Source organism: Vigna unguiculata, chromosome 7 (assembly GCF_004118075.2).
Source record: "Vigna unguiculata cultivar IT97K-499-35 chromosome 7, ASM411807v1, whole genome shotgun sequence".
NCBI classification, from domain to species: Eukaryota; Viridiplantae; Streptophyta; class Magnoliopsida; order Fabales; family Fabaceae; genus Vigna; species Vigna unguiculata.
The window spans coordinates 32,987,147-33,013,030 of NC_040285.1; the positions used below are offsets into that span (position 1 = coordinate 32,987,147).

General features: G+C 33.1%; 3 protein-coding genes across 3 annotated transcripts; all 3 read right to left on the reverse strand.

Moving 5' to 3' along the window:
• Positions 1–2,684: 2,684 nt before the first annotated feature.
• Positions 2,685–7,508, reverse strand: LOC114190993 (receptor homology region, transmembrane domain- and RING domain-containing protein 2). Its single transcript, XM_028080101.1, has 4 exons — positions 7,121–7,508; positions 6,313–6,543; positions 5,221–5,625; positions 2,685–3,762 (listed from the first exon to the last, which is right to left on the reverse strand). The coding sequence occupies exons 1-4, from the start codon at positions 7,242–7,244 to the stop codon at positions 3,185–3,187; spliced, it is 1,338 nt and encodes a 445-aa protein (XP_027935902.1). The 5' UTR covers positions 7,245–7,508; the 3' UTR covers positions 2,685–3,184.
• Positions 7,509–12,497: 4,989 nt separating this feature from the next.
• Positions 12,498–16,357, reverse strand: LOC114191828 (protein disulfide-isomerase 5-2). The gene is made up of 5 exons (XM_028081244.1): positions 16,016–16,357; positions 15,242–15,345; positions 14,715–15,085; positions 13,710–14,011; positions 12,498–13,062 (listed from the first exon to the last, which is right to left on the reverse strand). Exons 1-5 carry the CDS (start codon positions 16,214–16,216, stop codon positions 12,745–12,747), a joined length of 1,296 nt encoding a protein of 431 aa, XP_027937045.1. The 5' UTR covers positions 16,217–16,357; the 3' UTR covers positions 12,498–12,744.
• A 1,445-nt stretch (positions 16,358–17,802) lies between these two features.
• On the reverse strand, positions 17,803–25,411 carry LOC114192798 (putative CCA tRNA nucleotidyltransferase 2). The gene is made up of 15 exons (XM_028082616.1): positions 25,020–25,411; positions 24,809–24,939; positions 24,188–24,305; positions 23,749–23,804; positions 23,455–23,504; positions 23,277–23,375; positions 23,045–23,154; positions 22,751–22,878; positions 21,665–21,731; positions 21,164–21,247; positions 20,276–20,338; positions 19,998–20,142; positions 19,198–19,347; positions 18,525–18,619; positions 17,803–18,451 (listed from the first exon to the last, which is right to left on the reverse strand). Exons 1-15 carry the CDS (start codon positions 25,350–25,352, stop codon positions 18,347–18,349), a joined length of 1,734 nt encoding a protein of 577 aa, XP_027938417.1. The 5' UTR covers positions 25,353–25,411; the 3' UTR covers positions 17,803–18,346.
• Between the last annotated feature and the right edge of the window lie 473 nt (positions 25,412–25,884).

The following is a 25,884-nucleotide window of genomic DNA, read 5'->3' on the forward strand; positions in this document are numbered from 1 at the left end:
CGATAATAAATCTATCTATAAAATTTGGTTATAAATTAGAATTTTTATTATTAACAAAGTATTTATCGATAGTGAATCAATCAGTAAAATACATCCGTAATTTATAATGCATTACGGAACGATATTTTTGTAGCTAAAATGGAAATCAAAGTTTTTGTTTTGAGTTTTTACACATGCATGTTAAATTTGTTGATAATTAAAATTTTAAATTTGTTGGTAAGTTTGTGAGTAATGGATTTTTTTAAAGTTCATCAGTAATTGAATTTTTTGAAAATTGTTGATAAATATATTGATTATTTAAATTTTTAAAATTCGTTTATAAATTCGTCGATAAAATAGACATTAATTTTCTCACAAAATTCAAGAAAACATTTGTTATAAATTAATTGGATATGGGTGTGAAGAAGGAAAGAAAAGGGAAGAAGAGGAGAATGAAGAAGGGGAGGCCCGCTGTGGAGGCTGAGGTTGGGGCACGACAATAGGCAATAGCAACAACAACGATTAAAGATGAAGTAGGGAAGAAGAGGAGGAGGGAGAGGGGGAGGAAGAAGAGAAGTTGAAGTCGACGATCACAACAATGCAATGGAAGAGGCAACAATTGGGGAGGAGGAAGAAAAAGATAACCAGGAGAAAGAAGAAAAAAAAGGAAAAGAAGGTCAAATCACGATATTTATCAACAAATAATTATCAGTATCCAAAACCTGTTGATAATTACCAACAAATATTTATCAACAGATAATTATCGATGAATTAAGTATCCCCAAATTTTCATCATTAGTAATTACTGATGAATTTTTTAATTTGTTGGTAAAGTTCATTGACGAACATTTTACTCATAAATTTTATCATATATTTATAGACAGTAAATATTTTTTTTTCATAATATCATTGTTTATAAATATGTTTATAAATATATGATAAAATAAATTTAAATAAATAAAACTTCTTTTAATTGAGAAAAAAAAATGAAAACTTAATTCACACAATAAAATTAGAAAAAAAAAGCTAAAATCTTACTAATGTGATATGTAATGCCCTGAAAATTCAATTAAGTCTTCTTTCTTATAATAGATCAACATTTAAAATGTGAATTTTTTTGCTAAACTTTTTTTTCTCTCAGTTGGATTGTTAAATTTAATAATTCCAGGAGAAATTTATTTATGTTATCAATAATCCCAATATGTATTATCACAAGTTATGTTCGATTTGGTTTAACATTAAATGTGATTTATTATCTTATTGTTAGTTAAATTTTGTAATCACATTGTATTTCTTTGCGGAACGTTTGATTAAAAACTAGCAAGAAAATTACCATTTTTTTCATATTTTCCTTTCCCTAATACTGTCTTTATTATTATTATTACCAACACGCATTATTATTGATTTAGTTACCCTTCATAGTTAAGTTGATGTCGTTATCACCAGTTTTATATATTACTATCATTTATTGTTTTTGTTACCGCTCTTTATATTGCCACTACTTTCATTGTAATTATATTATTATTGTGTCGTAAATTTTGAAATATAAATTAAACGTCTTCATTATCTTTATATTATCTTATTATAGGATAACTACGCTATAATCACCATAAATAAAGTTGGTCTTTAAATTTTGACTACAACCACTATTACCATCAACACTTCCATTATTATTTGCACAATTATTGTTATAGTTATTTTTGTCATCATCCATTAATAATATACTCATCTTATCATTATTACAATTATCACTTTCATTATTACAATTATTATTATCTTATACCATTTTTACTTTATCTGTTACTGTTACAAAATTGCATATTATCATTGTTAGTATATATTAATATAAATATAATTTGCATCAAACACAAAAGGTATTTAATATTTATCTTATTCTTATTATATCATATATATTCTTATCTTATATTTTTATATATCATTTTACATTTTATATGATTACCAAGCAAGCCATAGAAAAATTAGTAGGAAAAAAAGTATAAAAATAGTCTTAAAACATTTCATTATAGAAAAAAAAATACTCTTATTCAATAACATAAAACAAAAATGATTCTATTGTAAAGAACCAATATGTAACTCAGTTAACACTTGAACATTTATCTCTCAACTGTGTGAGGGAAGCTTCTAAAACTCTCACATTTTGCTCTCCAAATCAAACCTTCATTCATTGTTGTCTTACTCTTGTCCCATCTTTTCTTTGTCGCAGCCTAACACCCACAAGTATCACTATCATTTTCCTCATCACAAGTTAGGCAAAAAAATAATTCATATATTGTTTCTTCTAATCAATGTATGTTTGTTTGCATCATCTAACTCCAAACACACAACTGTATATATGGCCTATTAAAATCATCATAAATAAGACCTGTTGATAATTGGATACCTAAAGCACTTCTATGGTCCTGTTTATGAAGAAGGAAGCAAAGTTAAGAACCATTTTAACTCACCCAATTCAAAGAGGGGCGTCTCATGTGTTTTTCAACTTTTGTAATCATAAATGGAGCGTAGTATTAAAATTTCACGCACAGAAATTCCAATTTACTATTAATTGAAGATGCCACAGAAGGTATTTAAGATGTCTAGATTATGGGTTTTCTCTGTATCAAGAAACCAGAAAATTTTACATTTGGGTAGAGCTATATGTTGACTTTACAATAGCATATCTACTATTACACACCCTACGAAACTTTTACATGCATAATTGATATTCATGTTGCAATTAGATGATCAAGTACAGGTAACACCAGAGTATCACATGATCTCTTATCATTCAGTTGGACAAATCCATAAGACAGAACATAAAGAACTCTATGACTTCAATCTACAGTCCAACATTTTCTTGTTAGTAGTTGACTATACTTTGAAATAAAAGCCATGAAAACATCAAATTCAAAGCAAAAACAATACACACGATTCACTGTACGCAAACTCACCAACCTAAAAACGTAAGAACCTCAACCAGAACATGTAAATGAAACTGAACATCACAAGAGAAGCTACAATGTACACCAGGTGCCAATAAGGAAGTCAAATGCCAAAGGAGACAGATCAGGAATGCCATAGTGTCGCATAGGAGTAGTCCACTACAGCATCAGTCATCAATGGCCACCTTTTAGTTCAAGACTTGGCAATTACTGGTTCAAGTGCATGGACACTTCAATCATATGATATAATGAAATTGAACAATTTAACATTCTGGAAGGGAGTGTGTCGATGCAAATGGTGAGAAGCTTGCAGCCGACTCACTATAACGGAGAGGATGTTGTTGATGACTGGATGAACCCAAATAACTCACTGAAGCATTGCTTGGACTTGGAATATACGGAGTCATGTACCTTGAGTTAAGGGATGGCAAAGAAGGATACCCCATGGAATGTGGTGAATTAAAGTGAGAAGCTAGAGATCTTTGGGATGCATTCCTAAGATCTACTGAGCTTCGGCTCATGCTTAGGGAGGGTGATTGATGGTAGGAGGACCTAAGTGATGGTGATGGATGAACATAAGGTGTACTGGCAATAGAGTGGTTACGAGAAACAGATGTGGTCTGTGAGGCTGTCCGAGCAATTTGTATTGCAGAAGATGAAGCTAGTGATGATCTCACAGAAGATAAGACAGAGGATGCCATAGATGCTGGGCTTGATGAAAGCAACGGTGTGGATTCTGAAGGAGGTGGATCAGTTAAGCCAGTTCTTGCATCACGCTTGCAAACTGGACAAAAGGTTCTCCATGAAGTAAGCCAAGAATCCACACATGCAGCATGAAACTCTGCCAATAAATGATCAGGAGAAACAAATTAATATAATCTGTGTAACAATCAAAACTTAGCATGCACATTATGCAAATTTATAAGTAATACCTTCCGTATGCTCAGACTAACTGAAGAAGTCAAGAACATGGTCTAAAAACAAAATACAAAGAACAGAAGTAGGTGATGTAATTAGTTTCTTTTCTTTTCAAAGGTGTGATTTAGGATGACAACCAGTTTTAATCTGGCGCATTATGCCGCACATCTGCAGTTTTAGAATTCATAGAGCCACACATAAGGTCCAGATAATTCTAGGACTTCCATTGTATCCCAGGTCAAATCTGCACCTTCTAACGCACTGGGTTGACTATTTCGAGATTGAGATAAGGGTTGCAATTTAGAAAACTTCCTAGATTCTTTTCCCACCCAGGTCATGTTATGAGAATTTTATAGAATCATCCATAACAATCAATTTTCATATACCGCATGTAAGTCAGACCAAAATTTCACATAAATTAAGTAATGTGTTAAATTTGCAGTATTTCATGACTCATGAAGAGTATGGAGATTAAATTAAACTTCAAACTAAATTGTCACATTATTCTACTGAAAAAATATATTGGATGCCAGTTCTTTATTATAGCTACTTCAAAATCGGCATGCTTAAAAACTTTCAAGATTAAGATGGAATGGACATCTTCTAACAATCCTTGCAAATGTCTGTTTTAGATTGGAGGTTAAGAAACAACAGGATTGTCCAAGAGGGTTAATGGTTGTTGTTTAAAGTAGGTAGAACCCAGAAAGTAGAATTGCTCCCAGTTTTCCATTTTAAAAAATCCCATTAGAAGACTTCTTTTTCATTGTAGTTTATATGTTGCAACAAGTATGTGATTGCACTTTCCATTTCAGTAAGGATTATGTTGTGATCAACATCAGTGTGACAATATAGTCAAATTGCAAGTGTCTGATATTTTAACTCACATGATAGAGGCAAAGACAAACATCAAAGTTACTAAATACTTAATCATAGTTTGTCAAGGAACATAAGGGTGGGAGAAGCTGGAACGTGAGTGTAAGCCTCCAAGTAAAGAAACATCCTGCTCGAGGCTTCCGAGCAGGCAACGCAAATAGTTTATTTTATAACTTATTATCACCTCAAAATTAACAAGTTTCATTGTATACTTATTTCCAATGAACCTTAAGAAGATGGCTGGGAAAATAGGCAAAACCTGCTTCATGATCAACAACATACTTATTTGTCTTGTCAGGTAATGTTAACTGATATTACACCAGAAGTTTAAACATGTTGTGGATATCAAATATCTTAACACATGATCGACATTAGATCCAATGATGAACTGCACAAAGTAGCAGGAAATTCAAGCTAAACAATGCCCTAGTACATAATCATACATTGAAGGTCTATAAACCAACAGAATAATATACTGGATTTAAAAAAATGTTATGGGAACACTTACTGTGACAGCACGGAAGAATCCTGATCTTCTCGCCAACACAATAGTCTTCAAGGCATATAGCACATGTTCTTGATGTACAGTTGTCTTCCAAAACAGCAGTAAATATCAAACTTGGCATTGCTTTCACTAGGCGACTACTCATACCATGAAATTCACGAACAAGAGAAGCCCGAGGCCTTTCCCTTCTTATGCGATGCCTGCGGACAAAGAAACAAGTGGCCAGCACGGCAGACATTGCAAGTAGGGAAATAAATGAAATTGCCATGATAGACCATGCTGAGTTTTCAAAAGTTGGAATTAGCCAAATTTCCACATTAGGCCACCCAGCATATTTCTTTAGTATTTCACCCGAAGCTTTAGATACAAATACTGCGTGTATTCTTATCCCAGCAGAATTTCCTGCCACTGAAACTCAAAAAATTGTGAATTAGAAATTCCCAAAATATGATGTATGTGTATGAAAATAAATACAATATGTACACGAAAACAAGAAATCTGCCCAATGGTAAGTCATCTTTAATACCCATTATTTGACAATAGAATTCATATGCATCACTGGTGTCAATTTTTTCAGCCCCGTCTTGTATACATATCTGTCATCCTTTCCAATATGTTCTTCCTTGATAATATAATTCATCAACAACATATAAAGCCCCAAACATCCAAAATCTCAAACTGCCATGCAATTACTGGTGACACCCCAATTTCAATGGTTATAAAAAAATCTACTCTAATATTGAACGAAATTGTTTCTCTAACCTTCCATTTAACATAGAAAAAGAACAGCAACCAACAATCCCTAATACATGTCTTCCAAATTACATCATATTAATCAATTCCTTTCACAGAAACTTGTACAGGAAACATTATAAGCTCCTCTAGGTACAAAATTTATAATTAATGTAAAACTAACGGCTACCACAATCTAACGATGAATCTCTAATCTACAGAAAAAAATTTAGCAACGACCAGTGAATGTGCATTACAACTCGTGTTATCTTTAGTGATTGGAGAAAAAACAAATTTAATAGCAATTGCATGTGAGAGAGGATGATGAACAAATGTTTCTTGTATATAAGAATTGATCATTACTTGCAACCAAGACACCGTCTTCTTCATTGTCATAGACAATTACAGCTTGGAAGCCAGCCTTTTGTGCCCTTCTGACTTTCTCCTCAAAGCTACATCCCCCTCTAACGACCAAAGCAAAAGGTGAACTCACATTGGGATGTCGTTCAACTTTATTTGTCAGGTCTGTACACGCATCAAGAGGCTCTGCCAAATATAAGACCCCATATTCTCCAGAACCTTTGACTGTTGGAGCTGAAAGAAAAAGACATTCGTGTCAACAAAAAAGAGTTGATAAAAATAACACCCACACGCCATCACATGCAAACAACAAAATAACACCATATTTACATTCTTCATCAGTTCATCACCACTACTTTTTTATTCCACAAAAAACATGAATTTTGTATTGTAATTACTAAAATCTTGAATTCACTGCACAATGATAGGCATATCATATGCATTAAGCACACGCTTCGTTAATCCATACTTGCATACCACATATCAGCATCTACTGTTTGATACGTACCCCCCCTCCCCAAACTCAATTATTTCAAAAAATTGTTTTTCTTTTCACTCTTTCTTCTCCTATCCACAGTAAATCTGTCGTCTCCCGGAATTCCTAGCTCAACAAGCTTGTCATCATGATCATAGATCGAAAAGTTGAACTAGTTTCCCCCGGACAAAGCTGCCCCAAAGCAGTACTCATCACCCAAATTGAAATTTTCAATACTCATATGGCCCAAAGACCAAAACTACATTCTCCCTCGACCAGAAGAGTTTATACACACTAAATCCTAACCTGGTAGAAGAAATAGCCTAGAAAACTCACCAAAATTAGCTTCAATATCATCGAAGGACAGAGTAATATTGTTCCCAATAAGCACCACCTTCGCAGCAGCCATAGCACATAGACTCACCAAAGAGAAGAACAAGAGTAGATTCAACGTACCCATCAAAGCAAAAGATCCGTTAAGCAAAAAAAAACACAGATTTTTGGTTGAAAATCATCCGAGGGAAAGCTAGAGAATGATAAATTGGGATTTTTGCAATTTAGGGTTTTGGAAACGCATAAAAAATAATGGAAACATCAGCTTCCATCTCCAAAAGAAAAAACTGAATGTGTTCTAATCCTCTATTCCTCGATGCTGTCTGTTATACTCTTTTTTTCGATTTCAAATCGATCGCTAATAATATTGTTATGACAGCAAAATGGGAAATTTAACAACAAGATATTCTAAAAACTAATCAATATTGTACCAGAAATACATAAATAAATACATAACGCACTGAATAAATTAAAAATAGGAAAATGATATTTTAACCTACTTTTTTTGACCCACTTTTAATTCATTGCTTTAATCACCATTAAATCTTCTTTTTTTATTTTTTTTAGTGATATAATGTATGATCTAATGGTGATTAAAGTAATGGGTTAAAAGTGGATAAAAAAAATGAGTTAAAGTATCATTGTGCTTAAAAATATTCTAAACTGTGCAAATTGTTGTTTGTTTGTTTCTCATGCCAGAACAAATAATAAATAATAATATTGTATGAGTGATCTTTCTCTTCAAACCAAAATGTTCTACAATATATATATTAGCGGTAATTTTCTTAACAAAACTTCTATTAGGTATACAAAAGTTAAATTATAAAGTTACGTAATGAAAATGAGACATGTATTATCAAAATAAAAATTGAATCATTGCAATCAGATATTAAAGTTTGATACATTTAGTTATCGCTTTCTTATTATTATCTTTTTAGCAAATAAAAAATTGTGTAGTGTCTAAAACTTTATTAATATTATCGTATCATCAAAATTTAGTCTCCAGTCTCTTTATAATTCTCTGCATCAGTCCACTCCAATCTCAAATATTTATTTATTTATAAGACATAGTTTTAAAGTATTCATAAAATAGAATATTCGAGGATAGAAAAAACAAAGTACCATCTACTTTATCATTGTATTTTTATTATATGTGTAATTCTCATTGTTCATAAATAATTGTAAAAAAAAAATTAATCTTGATATTTACTATTTTTTTTATTTATTCACTAAGTAATTATAAAATAAATAATATTTTTTTGATAAAAAGACAAACTTAAAATAATTTTACAACTTTTTTACAACTAACTAGTTTTTATTTTTATGTCCTAGTGTACTTTTTCTGTGTTAACATCTAGTTTGAATTTAAATAACCGACTCAAAATTACGGTATTCAGTATCCAACAATTTTAAAGATGAATATTCATCTATTACTTCAAAAATATGGTCTTTTTTATAATTTATACAAAATTTTAATTAAATACTGTCACAATCTTATTGACTCCTTAAAAATGTTAATTATATTAAAGACTTGTTTATAACATTTTAGAGTCTTGGTTAAATATTATTACTTTTAAAAAAATTAAAATCTAATTCAGTATGATTTTCTTAAATGTTTTCATCTGTTTGACATTTGTATCCTAATCTCTTTTTGTTTTCTTTGCTGTAAAAACGTATAGAAACTAAAAGATATTAAAAATAATATGCATAAACATTAAATTAATTTTTTTTAAGAACTAAAAGTAAAATTTACTTAATCATAAGATCAATTAAGCAACTAAATTTATGTTTTTTTTTTGTCTTAAAAATATCCCGAAATTGTAAGACCCTATTATTTTATAACCCTTAATAAAAAGGGCTGCTCCAAAATTTGATGGACCAAAGAGTTGGCCCAAGGGATAAAGCTGGTCTGCTGTTGTCCTAACGCTACCACACTTTCACTCTCACAGATCCAGCCGTCAACCCTTTCTCCCTCTCACGAAGAGCTCTGCTAGGGTTAGGTTTCTGCCATCTTCAAGCTAGCTCGAAGCTGTGCTCTACTACATGTAAGTAGTGTGCTAGCCATTCTCGTCTCCATTGTCCCTTTCGTTCATTTCACAGCTAGGGTTCCAAGTAAACCATATCGTGCTTCTGTTTTGCTGTCTTTTCAGTTCTTCGTTCGCTCCTTGAGTTGTTGTGCTCGTGCGTTCGGTATCGAGGGCGTGTTGGGTCGTTTTGCTAGCTTATTCCAGGTAAGGGAAGCTAGAACTTCTTTTTATGGTGTGATTTGACTTGTGTCCTTGTAGTTCGTTGAATTATTGAGTTTGTGTGCTGCCATGAGTGACTGTACTGGCTGGAATATCTGTTTGGTATGTGTGTACGCGTTGTGCAGGTGCAAACAGTGGCGAGGACTGTTAAACTCGCCTAAGCGGGCATGTCTCACCTAGGCGAGATTAACAGGGGCTCGCCTAGGTATTTTGCCACGAAGGGTCGCCCAGGCGACCCACTGTGTTTTTTGGGCGAGCGAGCATCTCGCCCAAGCGAGAGGGGTCTCGTCTAAGCGAGATCCCGCGTGTGCTTCTGCTCCATGTTTCGAGGCCTCGCCTAGGCGAAGGGGGCTCGCTTGGGCGAGAACGTCTCGCCTGAGCGAGACCCTCCAGCTTAAGCGAGGTGCTGGGCGAGACAGCGCAATGAGAGATTGCTTTCTTGGCTTTGTATAGATAATGCATGCTTGGTTTTGAGTATTGTGATAAAGGTTTGATATGAATGAGTATGATTGAGTGATACAAGTCATGAATTATGAAAAATGGGTTGACATGAGTTTCGCATGAGATTGTAATGAAATGGTTGGTATGAAAGAGGCATGATAACGATATGATTTGGAAATCCTTGGTACATGGATAGTTTATGATGAGATGAAATGAGTTGGGCATGGAACCTGAAAGGCGTTGGCTTTAAAGATTGGTACAATTAACGTATACGTGCATGGTGAATATTATTTTGGCTGCGGGATTTTGTTTTGTATGCGTCAGTGCATAATTCCTTAGGGTCTCTAGGTGAGACTTTCAGGGTCGCGCTTCAGTGGTTGGGACGTAATTCCATGGCCCCTGTTAGTGGGTGTCCATGGTGGTGCCCCATCTGTATAACTAGGTAAGGATTCAAGGTAAGGACTGCATCCTGACACTCTAAGGAGCCAGTTAGTCTCACTTAGAGCGGGCTGACTCTTGTGGGGAGAGTAGCAGGAGGCCTGTAATTCATTAAGGGCTAACCTTGTGGTGAGGGAGATTTGATTCATCGTAACACTTGTAACACATAGCTCGAAGATGAGCAGCTCAGGGTCGAGCAGGGATATCCACCACAAGTGCAAGCATTCGCTGAATCCGACTAAGTTATACGTATCCGGATGAGTCGAGTCGAGTCGTAGTGTATTGATTGAAGAGTCTTAACATGATTGGATGTAGTATTTATATGGATGGCGAAAGTATGTTTAATTGTATGATAAAGATGTTGATTGGCTCTAGCTTACCCTTTTCTTGTTGGTTGCCTTGTATGTCGTGTTTCTATCTTTGCGATGATCATCGATCTATTGATGGGAGCAGACGCGAGGGATCATCATGGTCATCAGGGAGGAGGCGAATCTACAGCTTAGTGCTCTTGGGATATCTTGAGGGCTATGGCCTATATATTCGTCAGTCTTTATATGCTAGTGTTCCAGTAGACTTTTGTGATACTCTTTTATCTCTTGTAGCATCGTGGTGTGCCTTATTTTTTTGAGGTCTTACGTTTAAACTTCAGAACTGTGCTGTTATATTATAATTATGTGACGTTTCCTTTAATTACACTCATTAATTAATTGGAGTGTTACAGAAATTACTCCATAGAAAATTAGAAAAGGGAAATAATTAAAAATATTTTTTATATTCTCTAAAAAGAAAAAAAAGAAGAGAGTTTGGGTTAATTTTTCGGTGTTTACAAGATTTTTTACCTTCATGTTTTCTCTGTTTTTTTTTTTCGTTCTTACACTAAATACTAATAAGGTATAACTATGTTTTTTTTATTTTGGAGTATGCGTACCTTTTGATTTTTAATTTCCTTGACAAAATTCTGCGATTTAAGTAAACTTAAAACAGAAAGTGGGTATTTCAGAAATTAAGATAAAAGAAAATTTGTGGATGAATCACATGTTCTTAATTTTATATCGGGTTACACGTAAGTGTCTTTTTTTTTTTTCTTGGGGAAAATCTAGCCGAAACAATGTGGAAAACACTGTTTTCTTTATTATAGAAATTGACAATAAATTTTGTTGTACAATTTGACAACATTTATTAAAATTTTATGTGTATTGTTTTCTATTTTTAACACCGAGGTTGCAAACAATAGAAAAACATGATTTTAATTTGAAAACAGAAAAGTATGATACGTGGTTAAATCTTAGTGCATAAAAGTTTGATCTCTCACTTTAATTCATCTTTAATTTCAATCCTTGTGATGATTGCAAGTGTCAAGTGAAGCTTTCAAAACGAAAACATGGAATTGCGAAGTCTAATAAAAAATCAAGTAGGTGACTTGAACTATATATGTTGATGGGTCTATCATCTCTCCTAAAATAAAGAATGGTATTTTGCCATTCTTTCCCAAAACAATGTTTTTTAAAGAACAGTTCTTTAAATAGTTTTATTGAAATATTATTTATCTAAATAGATATATTGAAATATTATTTTTCAAAATATATCTATTTTCTTTTTCTTTTTCTAAAATACAAAAAAAAATTAAAAATTAAAATTAAAATCATAAAAAATAATTCAAATTAATTAATTAAAATATTGGACTTAAAAGTTAATTACTCTAATCAAAACCACATCGCTCACTGTGTCTTATCTCCTCTTCATATTCTTTCCCTATTTTCATTTTTTTTTTCTAGAAATTGTCTCTGAAAAAATACTCTTCTACAAATTTATAGTCTATAATTTTGGACAAGTTATTGAATCTTAAAGTGAATTTTACAATCTAACTTTGTCATTTATTTTTGTTGTGGTTTTGTTTGAGCTTTATATTAGAACTTTATGGAATTGTTTGAATTTATGACAAAGTTGGTGGTGTATGATAGAAAAATTTTGATTTTTGGATTTTTGTTGTTAGAGTTTACATATTGGTGGTGGATGGTGATGCAATTCAGTTATATGAAGTTGGTGATATTGCTGATCTATTATTGGGAATATTATAATTTGAAATTGGAAAAACAGTGATGGTGGGTTGGGAAAATGTTTGGTTAGAAAGAAGAAGATGAAATAAATATATATATATATATATATATATATATATATATATATATATATTAATTTTCAAGGACAACTAATGTGAAATGAAGGACATGAATACTAATATCTAGGAAGGATGAAAATAATAATAAAGCTAACACATCATTGCCATGTTTAATATAATAAATAGGCCTTTTTGGTTCATGTTAATAGCCAGTGAAAAGGTGTAAAAGAAAAAGGCAAGAGTCTGAACAGTACTAAAAAAAAACTATGGAGATTCGCACTCAAATTATAATATTTACACATACCAATAGGTATGGTAATTCTAAAGGCCGCTAGTTTCTAGAATGCTCCTGATCACGTGCACTGATTATCATTCTACATGCTAATTTAATCTTCCTTGTCACCTGGTTTATACTCTTTGATTTCAGCTTCTGACACAGAACTGCTTGCATCATCAACTTGAACTTGATTTGGTACAGCACGGTACTCATCACCTCCTTTACTGAAGCTCTGAATAAGCATCAGTAATGCCACAAAAAAAACAACTACGTATACCACTCTAATGTCAAAAGACCGATGAATGAATCGCATTAAGGAAGGTCCACTGAATGTGTTGTTTATGGTTCTTCCTTCCCTGTATCCTTCCAGAAATTTTGTGATTTGAGTTGCCTGATCCTCCCCCTCAATGCTTTCTGAATCAACAACCTGAAAATCATTTCAACAAAATGGCATTAAATACACAAAAATCAGCTGATTGAAGCCTATGTGACCATGATATGAACAAATAATTCATGTTACCAACATAGTTAAGCTTTGATAGCAAGATCAACACTGTGGAAAGATGTATCTGAAATTCCAAATGGAACAATGACATTGATAATATATCATAGACAAATGCCTTTCAATTCTTCATGAGTGTGGAGCACAGTTCATAGTTTATCTTGAAGACATACTATGTAAAAGGTTTTTCTAAAGCAACTGAAGTGACTAAAACATATCATTGAGATTCAACAAAAAATCCACTTGACAGTATAACGGAACATTCCCTTAAGACATATACAAAAATCTAGAGAGGAATCTCAATTCGCTCTTCTATTTTAGATTCAATGTCAGAATAAGAGAATTTTCTCCAGCTTCACAATTCATCTTGAAATTACTCAAGTATATAAATATAGGTTCAAATTGTTAAAACTATAAAAGCATGCAAGAGAAGAGTCTCGGCACAAGACAAACTTAAAACTAGGCATGTAAATAAGAGTACAAGACAATGAGAGTCCACGCTACAGATCATTTCGAGAATTAGAATTTGGATATACTAAAATAACTCTTAAAAGTAAAGACCATAGACTTACTGAAAGGTAATCATCACTTTTATCCCAAACCACCATTTTTGGTAGTTTAGTACTAATATCAAAATTTTCAGCAAATTCGTCCATCTGTTTGACTCCAACATAACCAAATACTAAGTCACGATTAGCAGATGCAGCACCCTTTAATAACTTAGTCAGTTCTCTTGATCTTTCTTCATCTTCATCCTCAACAATTGTCAAAACTATTTTCCTACCATCTGCTTTCACCAACTTAAGTGTTTCGTAGGATATCGGCACAACCAAAGGCATCAGGTTTTGTTTAACAAAATCTTCCAAAAATTCATCTGCTTTATGAAAACAAACATTATTCATCAAATGATTACTGTAATAATGTATCAAAACTTTAGCATTTAAAGAGTATACAAACAAAAACAAATACGTTCCAGCATAACACAATGCGGGAGAAGAAAAAGCAAAAATGTATAACACATAATCAAGAAGTGCTACGAGCTTAGAACATTGTAGTAACTCCTAGTGGCTCACATGAAAGGAATTCTGGATTAATAGCTAACATTCAAGCTCAGATTTATTAAGAAAAAAAAAATCACTGAAGTATTTGCATTCAAACTTCAATTCCTGCCATGAAACAATAGAGGGCCTCTCAAATGAAATCATTCTGTTAAGCTTAGATTTCAACTTCAGTCAAATTCCCTTGGTAATTTCTTCATAACTTATTTCATTAACTGTCTGGGCAGAAATACAAACGGATGCCATAAAAGTTACCTTATACCACCAAAATTGCCAAGATGAAGACACAGCTTCAAGTTTTATTAGCATTCCACTCAAGTAAAATGCAAACATCTTAAAACACTTGAGACTTGGAAGTTTGAAAAATGTCGAAGAGTTCAATTCTGTTAGCTGATTCAAAATTTCTTGGATGTGTCAAGTCCAACTCAAATGCATGAATCTTTTGGAGAAGTAAAGATGGATTAACTAGCACAAAAAATAAGTATAAGCGATAACCTTGATTATCTAATATCAACTAACCTTCAAAGGGTCCATAGAATGTGTTCCGCTCATTGTACTGTGGATTCAGGGAAACCAATGCAGGAATCTTATCGAAGTCATACAATACCATGAGATCCTCTGAAAAGTCCTTTGCCACAGAAAACCATGCATTTTTCTTGTACTTTATGCCAAACTTTTCTATTACCGTGTTGTTCAAACCAAAACCTATAAAAATGGGGAAAAAAGTGCCAGCTTCTGCAACGAATGTATTCACGGCAGAATCTGAATCCAGAATAGAAACATCAGAAGCGGCAAACTTCTTCAGATATCTAACGAGTAAATCTGCCTTTCTTGGTCCACGGTATTCGGTGGGGACACCATGATTAAACAGCAAAATGGTTGGATATGCACTACAAACCAGAGTAGAAGTATTGTGAGTTCATTCATGAAATAAAAGCATTTGTCTCCTTAATTGCTGAACCAAAAAGTAACACGTATATATCATAGTTATTAAGAAACAAAGACAGTTTCAACAAGCCATATAACGGTATCGCCCAGAGACATACTCAACATCATATTTTTTTGCAAGGCTGGTATGTTTGTCTGCATCTACTTTTGCAATGACAATGGGTTTGTTCAAGGTTGCAAGTACAGGCGCAGCTGCATCTAACTGCAAGGAAGAAAAGCACAGCTATTATCTCACACAAACAACAACAACAACAACAGAGACTTATCCCACTAGGTAAGGTATTATCCTAAAAAATAAGTGCAACATAAAACGACACTCGTTAATCTCTCGTCGAGCAAAACTAAACATGAAGTGCAATGCATTATAAAACTCACATCACAAATCAGTTTTATCTCAGAGACCTTTGACAAAGTTCACACCTAATAGAAACAATGCAACATGTGAAACCAACACTCGACAATCAAACCACTAAAGAAAAACAAAATGAGCATCATGCTTGAGATGCACTGTCCACCAACATCAACACAAGGAGCCCTAACAACACACTAAAAACTACAAAACCATGAGTGAAGTTCATTCCCACTCATTAAATAAGGAGTGAAACCCACAAAATTTTGCAATTTCCGATAGATTTCAATCAACAGCAGAGTGTTAGAAACAGTACTTCAGAGGGTATCCTGTTAGCATTTCTCTTATTAAGACAGAAAAGCTTCCACTAATTCATTACATAGATACTATATTGTCAAAGCAACGAACACCAAAGCATGACCCATGAAGCAAAGGGAAATAAAAAGAGAATTATGAAAGAGAGTTTGAAATCAAAAGGAAAACTTGAAGAGACCCATGAAAGAAGGGTATAAAGGGCACCCACCTCGGGAGCAAGACGCTTGCAGTGACCACACCAGGGAGCGTAAAAGTCAACCAAGATGTGATCAAAGGAAGCTATGGCGGAATCGAAGTTGGAGTCGTCCAAAATCAAAACCTTTCCATCCACCGAAAATTTCTCAGCTTCCCCAGGCCAAAACTGGATCAACAACAGAACACTTACAACAACCGAAACCCTCATCGTCATCTTCTATATTTGTTTGTGTCGGATCTCAACACGACACGACCCAACACAACACTTAAAACTCTGTTCTGCGCCTTTAAACTTCCTAACCTCTATTTCCTACTGTGCATGATTATCAGATCGGATCAGATAGTGGAATTGGATTAAAATTTAAACTTAATTTCACTTTACTATTCAAATTACAACCTTACCGTGGCTGGTTCAGTAGGTACAGGAGATATGACTAAACTAAGTTGACTCGGTATTTCTATTAAATTTAGATATTGAGTATTCAATTAAATTATACCAATAATAACTAAATTAAAACTAACAGGTGTTTTATAATATATACTTTTTAAGAAAATAAAATTATATTGATAGAAAGTATGCAAAATATATTAGATTAAGAAATTTTGTTATTTTTTTTAAACGTATGGTTTGCTATACTTCCACGCATATTCCTTTATTTTCGCATGTAAAGAAAATACCATCTTGTAAAAGGGGACATATTAAATTAGATTGGATCAAAATAGAATTACCAAAACTTAACATGAAATATTATAAATTTTGAAAGATCAAATCCAACCTATTGTACTTTAACACAAATTGTGTTACTAGATAAAAAAAGAAGATATTTTGGTTTACAAAATGAAATGACAGATAATAAAGTAAAAATAAGGAAAAGAAAAGTAAGATGATTTTTTTAAATTATTTGATATCAAAGAAAAAAATAAGAAAAATAATTATCTTATTTGATTTTTTAGAAGGTAAAGGAAAAAAAAGTCTATGAAATGCCAAACTATTTAAATAAAAAATAATGTGCAATATAAATAAAAGTATTTTTCATCTTTTGCATTTTTTTTCTTTTTTTTTCTAATTTAAAAAGAAATACTTCTGTGTGCATATAAATTATTCTCGTATTTTTAACACCAAAAATTTTGGAAGACTATAAAGTATAGTTTTTCTTCCTCTCTTTTTTTCTTTTGAATATTAGTTCAATTTTAAAAATATATTGAATTACATTTTGAATATTCAGTTATTGTTAACATTTGATATTGAATTACATAAGATAAGCTTGTTGAAAAGGGATTTTCAATATTCCAAATTCAAGGAGAAAATTATGATACCAATACTGGATAGATATAACACATCTATTGATTCTTAGAAAACATAAGATTTGTCTTTAGTTCAACAAAACTGATCCATGTCTTGCAAATATAAGAATAACAAAGATTTATAAGAGAAGAAGATGTGACGGAGAAAATAAAAATAGAAATCATATTCTTATTCTTCAAGTTTCATTCTTAACGGAAATGATCCTTAAGTTATCTTACATCACATCGGAGTTAGATTAAGTGCAAAATTTTAGGACACCAGTGTAAATGTTCATAGAATAATTTCATTCTATCATCTGAAAAGAGGACAGATCAGAATTAACTGAAATAAACAATATTTATTTTAATACATTACCCTTAAAGGGTCATTTATCAGGATAGAATTTGCAAATATAAACAAGTAAAAGAATTGTATTTGTTATATGATATACACTCCTAATTGGAAGAGAAGAAAATCAATATTAAACAAACAATAGAATGAAATAAAAAAATGTATGACCCATGTTTAATTCCTGTTTTTATAACTTTTATAAATAAGAAAAATGAAATAACTTTTCCTTCCACTCCATTCTTCCCTCCGCCACAGCCATCAATATTCATCCACCACCAAAGTAACTTACGTCATTCAAATGATTGCGCACTTAAAGTGGGTGATTATGTTCTATCAAAAATGAAGCCTTTCGGGTTAGTGTTATCACGATACAATGGTTACTTGACTCCTGATAGGAATATAAATACCACGGAACAAGATACATGCTACCAAAACAAGGCTATGATATTTTCACCAATTCTAGCAGTTACGGAAAAAATAATAATTACATTTTACCAGGGTGTAAATTTAAATCCCAAAAGTCAGCAGGAACTGCTTCAGACTTTATAAAAGTTACGAGTGGCATAGCGACCTCAAGGAAAGAATGTTTGAAGTATTCCTTGCATCATCTCAAGTCACCCAGCCAGCTGGCTAAGTTTCCTTCAGCGAATGCAGCTTCTCTCAATTCAAAACAATGAGAGAATAAACAATCGCTCAAGGCAATCAATCTCACTGCAACTTAACACGCTTAGAATTGGTTTCTCTCAACCATTCAATGCAATCCTCTGCGGTTCCAGATGGATGGGCAAGTTGCCAAGCCATTGCTTTATCCAGCTGCAAGTGAAAATGAAAACCTCAAATTTCATGGCAGTGAGTGAAAATGCATTAAGCCAAACAAATGACTTACCGACTCCTTTACAAGAGGCCCTCCTTTAAGCCCTAAGTTATTCATGACATCTTTGCCATTGATCAATTGTTTTACGTCCCATACCCTCTCAAGGCCTGCTATCCACGAAAATGTGTTAATTAAAAACAGTAATTTGAGGCATAGAAAACTACTTGAGTATCCAGCATACAAATATACACACCTCTCGTCAAACACACTCTATCGTGGGACATGGGATGCAAATAGTTATTGTCTTTTTTCCCCTATTACCCTAGCTTTTCTTTATTTATAATTTTCTAGCGAAAACTATACTTTCTACCACAATATAGTATCATTGGCATTCTCATTGAAACAGACAGTCACTAGTTCAAACTGCTGCAAGCCTGCAGCATCAGGGCAAGTGCTACGCTAGAAGAAAGCTTCCAAATTCCAAATCCAAAGGAAAAATAAGAAAAGGATCATTTACACAAATGAACACTCAACTATTCAGATAAAAAGAATACATTGACTAGTTTAGATATGATACAAAAATGGAATTCAAATGCTCTACAATGACAGGATATTTTTTATGAATATAGTTGAGAAAACAAGTATTTGACTTCTTCGAAAGATATAAAGCACAAGAAAAAGAAGGTACTGAAAAAAACTAAAAATTGAAGACATCACAAAATAGACAAAAGAGCAAAATGTTCACCGAGTTTGGTTATAGCATTCTCCACAGTATTAAACAGATCTCTTCTTCTGTCCAGCTGCGAGGGCCCATCTTCAATGTCAATAGGATGTAGTATAGTGGATATCAACAGTGCAACTCGCCAAAAATCTTTAAGCTCTCTTAAGAGAAACCCTAAATGAATAAAATATTAAAAGTTCAGCTATATAAATACAATTCATAAAGCACAATAGCTTACATTAATTTCCTATACAAACACATGGAAGAGCAGGCAAGAATCACAATGCAAAATCACAACACTGAACTCAGCCATGATATTTTAAGGAAAACCCTAATCTTCTATTTCCTTCTTTTATTGACACAATTTAAAACTTTTCGTGTCTAAAAAAGGTACAGAAGTATGACTGCAAAATAAATATAAGGAAATATGGGTTGTAGGCTTTAGCTACTTTCTACTGCAAAGCCAATAGTAAAATTGAAACTTCAGCATACGGAAACATGAAAAACTAGTCTGCAGCACACTGTAAGCATGAAAAGACTATAAATGAAGATTAATGACAACAATAGCTACTTGTCATTAAACAACTATGAACAATGACAACTCTTTTACTAGAAGAATGGGAAAGGCAAATATTAAAATCTAGACCATTTGGTCATAGAGGTTCACTCTGATTACCATGTCATGTCATGGACAAACAATTCCAAAACACTTAAGCTGGTAGGTAAAGGACCATAAGAGCTTTTATACTAGATTTCTAACAATCCAAAAAACAGCATACCGCAGACGAAAAACCTTGGTTGGTAGCACAGCAAGAAAACTATACCTGTCAGTACCCTGACTCTAGAATAGACAGGGACATCAACCAAGTCTCCCATCCAATCATGATCGACAACTTGGTCATCCTCACCAGATGTAAGACAAGGGAACAACGACAAGAATTTATGTGATGCTTGGTGTAAGTTAAGCACCTATATTTTGAGGAACAAATGCAAATAAATACAAATTATCAACAAGAGTCAATAAATACAAAAAATAATTTAAATTATAAAAGTTATAATGCATCTTTGGATCTTAAGAAGGCTAAAAGGAATGAAAGCTGACCATTTCCGCATCCTTAGCTTTTCGTTTAAGTGACTCCCGGATAATATGATTGACAACAGGAACCTATAATTTAGAATCCAATATTAGGCTATGAAGCAACATTTTATTTGAAATACAATCGCAAGAATAGACACATGGTACAATGATCAGATGCAACTGATATATTAGTCTCCACCCTCCAAAAGATGAGGAGTTGAGACAACAGTGCAAGACATTGTCCAAGTTGAGGAGCTCCAACACAATAACTAAATTTTAGATCAAGGCTTGACTGGCTAAACTCAACTCAAACAATTATTTTTAAATGTTTTTTCAAGTTAGAAGTGCCTGCAAACTGTAATGCAGGCACTAACACAATATTGTCTTATTTTCTAGTTTAGAAGAAGAAAGATAATTTTATTTCATGTTCATTCAGATTTACAGAGATTTTGATTTATAGGGAGAGTTAGTTTGAGATTTTCAAACCAGTCAGACTACAATTCAAATTAAATAAAAAAATATAAAGGTATATCAGGAACAACTAAACAGAAAAGACAATGATAAAATCACTAAAAAAACTAATCTTATCTATTGTAAGGGTTCTAGGATTCATTTATTCTGAAATATCCTAACAACTTCCTCAACCTTCCCCCTCGACTTGCTTACAAGAAATTCAGAATCAGGCTAAAACAGTCAACTGGTTAGAATGTCTGCCAACTGTTTGGAAGTTGGGACAGATGGCATACAAACAACTCTTCCATTAACCTTTGATAACTGGCATACAAAACCACAAGATATTGTCCTAGATGTTTCAACTACCAAATTGAAATCCCAGAGCTCATAAATACTTGCAGCTTAATATTGACAAATCACAAATAGTACTAGCATATAGAAAAATTAATGGGTATGTACCTTCTTTGCTTTCTTTTCTCTGTAAGTGGTATCTCTAAGAGGGAGAAACAAAGCAGCACAAAGTGCTAACCTTTTTTGTTCAGCCTAAAATACAGAGAAAACGTGTATCAGCATATCAGATACTTCCTCTGGACTCACAGACAAAAGTAAATGTTAGGTGAGCTTAAAAATAAAAAAATCAACTCCCTAAGTCCTATTGAATACTACTATTAAAAATTACCGTTATCTTTAAATCTAAACATCCTTCTCAATAAATACAAAGGAGGGTAGTTTAGAAAAGTACCTCTTTATCTTATTAAACAAGAATATTAAACTAACCCAACTTTTATTCTTCTTAATCAAAGTGAAAATGATTAATTTTGCTTATATTTGAGTCTAGAGGTAGTACACTGCTAAACAAACACAAAGTTATACAGGAATAGCCATGCAACTCTGACTACAAAAAAAATAAATGGAACAAAAGAATAAAAGGCAAAGATCACTCTTCCATTTATTACTTACAGTGAAAGTTGACTCTCCAAGTAAATCGACAAGGTTCCAAGCAGTATCCAAGCAAGAAATGCAAAGCCTGGAAAAAATTTAAAAAATGATTGATCAGCATGACCACTGAAATATCACGCAAGAGAATAGTAAAAAAAAAAGCATAATTATAAAAGGTTTACATTGAGAAGAAAGAAATGAGAGAAAGTATGTTCCCAATAATAATACCAAATTGATATACGGTCTATATAATACATAATATACCCAGAGTCACTTACTTCATACAAATAATTAGGTCAACTATTAGTTGTATATTGCCAATACTAGCTAAGCTCAACAAGGTTTTCCTAACAAGATTAATGGCATCATAAAAATCACAATACTCTTACTGGGCTGAAGTCAACCCCCAAAAGCTTGCTCATGAGGTCAAGATTACCCGAGCTTTAATAAGCTTTATTTTAGCCACATTTATAGTTGACATAAGATCTCGGAGACCGCCCCCCTCACCCCCCCTCACACCAGGATTGGACAGTACCAGAGATATTCACTTTATGTTTAGCATGTGCATTCACATTTGCATTACATTGTCATTTCCTTTATATCTTTTTCTGAAGAGTTAATTTGATGGTTAGTCTGTTACCCTCTCTGGAAATTTCTTCTAATGGAAGATTTATTTACATATTGCATTGGGGAACCTGCAGCCCTTGGGGCCAAGTAGCCATAGCTATCTCATGAAGTGAGGTCTGCCCAAGCCTTTTTATATATATTGGCTAAATAGAAATATCCATATTATACGTGAGGATTCAATAACTAGTTGGACAGAAAAAAGAAAAAATAATTATATCTTCAGTGCGTGCGTAACTGTAGATACACTTGTGCACATCTCAAAAGGTATACTGTTTCAATTGTGAAATTCATCACAAATATCGATGATTCTTATCTTTCTATAAACTGCTTCTTTGTTTTCTGACAAAGGGGTAACAATATCAAGCCAATTCTTAATCTGTACATAAGATGTAAATCAAATAGTCATTATTTAATGGATTTGCAATCATTATGCACTTTCAACCCGCAAGACAATTTTTTGAATCTATCTACAAACAATACCTTTTACATCCATCTGGAATAGCAGGTTCAAATTCAGGAGGAAGACTGAATACAATCCAAAATAGTGTCAGATCACAAATGTAAGTCATTGCTTTGACAGGCTGATTTCCGGATATCATAAGATCAATCTACAAACACAGAGATAGACCAAAGAGAATGAATGGCAATATTTTCAATTCTGACAAAAAATAAAAAGTACATCCTTATAATATGAAGCACCAATAGCGTTCCAGATTTTAAAATAACATTCTAAGGTACGTAATTACACAAGAGTAAATAAGAGTTAGAACATACCTCTGTTCCAATGCGCTCTCTGCTAATTTTAGCAGCCAGAGCATCTTTCACATCGTCACATGCAGCAGCTACTTTCAGATCTTCATCTAGGGTAAATTCAAATCTAGCACCTAAAAGTAATGAAAATGTCTCTTCAATATAACAGGAGAACAAGTTCTAACTTCCAAAAAGCAAGGGAAAAAAGATTCAGAGGGTATACAAAATTAAATTGATCATGAAAATTAGAAAATACCAAATCTAATGGCTCGAAGAACTCGCAATGGGTCATCAAGAAATGTGGCTTTTGGAGGTAAAGGTGTCACAATCTTTCCAGACTTAAGATCCAGGATCCCTGCAAAGTGTCAAACAGATTATTAGATGGGCAAAAAAGCAGCTCACAAAATCCTTGTTCAGTAAAGATCCATTCTAACCTCTCTTAGTGAAATCTTCAACTGAGTCAGTGTTGATATTGTAGAATAAGCTGCCATGCACAACTGAATCAATTAATGAAACTATCTTGTAAAATGAGTACAAAAGGACAAGAAAACTCAAACCAACATATAGAAAAAAAAAAGTTTACCAGCATAATTATTAACTGTTTCATTATACAGACACAAATGATCAAAAGTTAAGCAGATTTTTATTTTTTTAATTTCTCCCAGTTTTGTACTTCTTTCTCTGTTTTATCTAATGATAGGTTTTATTAAAAAAGTGCATAGAAATACCTGTTAATTGTCAAATCTCTCCTATATGCATCCTCTTCTGCTGTTCCAAATCTTTGCTGTTAGACATGAAGCATTCTTTATTCCGTTGAATTTGACAAGGATATGGAAAGGGCAACCAAACACTCCAAATGGCAAATACATGTTCATCTTACCATAAAATTTTCTTAAATATCAACAGAAGTGCAACATATAGATTAATTGTACCTTAACAATAATCATTTGTCTACTTTCTAAAGCAATTTAACTAATTATGAGAATGCATGAATGCGATTCCAACTTAAAAGAAATTGGAAAAATGTCTCTTTTAAATGACCAAACTGAACCAAAGAAAAAATTAATAAAGAAATTTAGAAAAAAAACAAAAAAAAAAAATGCAAATATGCAACCACAGCAGAACAGATAAATTTGTTTCCAAACAAAAGACCGGGCAATTATATACCTTAGAAGGAATGCGGCTATTCTCAGTGTATTCTTCACTACGTAGGTTAACAAAATCAATCCACATATCAAACAAACGCATCCTGGCTGTTTCCAAATGTTTGGACTGGTCAGGATTGCTGCAAAAAGAAAGGATAATAATAAATAAAGCTTTACAAAAAAAGGCAACTAAAAGTAAACACCTATACACAGAGAGAGAGAGAGAGAGAGAGAGAGAGAGAGAGAGAGAGAAGTTGCCAAACTTGCACAAAAAATGTGTAAAGTTGCTTCCTGACTTGTCCTCCAGTTAATCACATCCATACACAATAAATTAAAAATCTGAACATTAAACTCAACTTTCTCACTTACAATGTTAGGACTAAATTAATTATGCATACTGCGAAATAGTTTGGAAGAAAAAAAAATTGAAAACCGTGCAGTGATTTCCTCGAATTAGACCTCAATTATCTAATACAATATATAAACACGTCATTACTTCATTTCAGTTCACAATTCATCCGTATAATCTTCAGTAACGAGTATTGAACACGCAGTTAGTAGTTAGTATTTGACAATTACAACCCTGTTCAGCAACAAGACCCGTAAAGAAAACACAAAAGGAAAAATAAACTAAAAAAAATACCTCTCAATGACACAAACTCCCTGTGCATCTTCGCCGATGGACAACAAGTACTCCCTAACCTTGTCCACAAACTCAGTTCCCATCATATCGTCCAGAGCGATATCGATGTCATAGCACTCTTTTCCCAGAAGCTGCAGAACAGAACAAATCAAAAGAGGACAAAAAGAATAACAAGGAAGGAATTAGGGCTAAAAATTAATAAGTGTGTGACCTTGTCGCGAACCCAGCCACCGGCGACTCGGAGCTGAGTTTGGAGGTGGAAGTGGCGAAGAGTGGCGAGAAGCCTATCGAAGATGCTTCTCTCGGTATCAGAGAGGTCAATTCTGTCACGAACCTGAACCGTAGACATTGGTGCGCAACCGCAACTCCGAAACGAAGGCGTGGCGATTCGAACGAGGGTTTTGGCGGGACGGTGAGAGTGGAGAGGAAGAACAACGGTTGAAGTTAATTTATGCGACTGTGAGAGTGAAAAACCCCTCACACTCAAATCGGATACGGGATGCGCCACAAGAAACCTTGTGGCACTTTTCAAAGCCACTCTCATCAAATGGGCTTTCTTATGTTTAAATACTCTGAAAGCAATTCACATTCGCTACCCAGTCTTATATAATGCCATGCGTTCGGGTAGATTCTTCACCCTTTTTCAACTATCTTCATTGTCATGTCACTCCATCCACGTCACCTCTTCCGCTTCTATCTCTGTTCTTTTCTTTTTCTAAAATTATTTTAAAGGTTATCGTTTTCTTTTTTTTTTTGGTTTTAAAACAAAATTGTCGATTGTTTTGTAAATGAAATTTTAAAAAATATATTTATTTTTATAGCCATACTGATATATAAGAGACTTCTCTGTACATATTTTTATTCTCATTTATTAACTGATTTCAAAAATAATATAATTATTAACTGATTTTTAAAAGATATAATTATTAACTGATTGTTAGAAATAACTGTTATTTTGAAATATTTTGTATAAAACGGTTGCATATTTCTCTCTTTTTTCCTCCATTATATTTATAATTTCTATTTGCAACTTAATACTTTCATTGTTTTTTTCTAATATATTAACCTAATCAATT

Bases quoted from the DNA above. Each gene is read 5' to 3' on its own strand.
- LOC114191828 (XM_028081244.1), bottom strand. From the start codon at position 16,216: ATGACGATGAGGGTTTCGGTTGTTGTAAGTGTTCTGTTGTTGATCCAG. The intron at 15,086-15,241 runs GTATGTCTCTGG...TCTGGTTTGTAG, and splicing joins GCAAAAAAATATGATGTTGA to TGCATATCCAACCATTTTGC. The intron at 13,063-13,709 runs GTAAGTCTATGG...AATGATTTTCAG, and splicing joins AAAGTGATGATTACCTTTCA to GTTGTTGATTCAGAAAGCAT.
- LOC114190993 (XM_028080101.1), bottom strand. From the start codon at position 7,244: ATGGGTACGTTGAATCTACTCTTGTTCTTCTCTTTGGTGAGTCTATGT. The intron at 6,544-7,120 runs GTGAGTTTTCTA...TTTTTCTTTCAG, and splicing joins TGATATTGAAGCTAATTTTG to CTCCAACAGTCAAAGGTTCT. The intron at 5,626-6,312 runs GTAATGATCAAT...TTTGAGTTTCAG, and splicing joins AGACGGTGTCTTGGTTGCAA to TGGCAGGAAATTCTGCTGGG.
- LOC114192798 (XM_028082616.1), bottom strand. From the start codon at position 25,352: ATGAGAGTGGCTTTGAAAAGTGCCACAAGGTTTCTTGTGGCGCATCCC. The intron at 23,155-23,276 runs GTATTTTCTAAT...CATTACTTTTAG, and splicing joins TCTTCGAGCCATTAGATTTG to GTGCTAGATTTGAATTTACC. The intron at 18,452-18,524 runs GTAAGTCATTTG...TTTCACTTGCAG, and splicing joins GGCCTCTTGTAAAGGAGTCG to CTGGATAAAGCAATGGCTTG.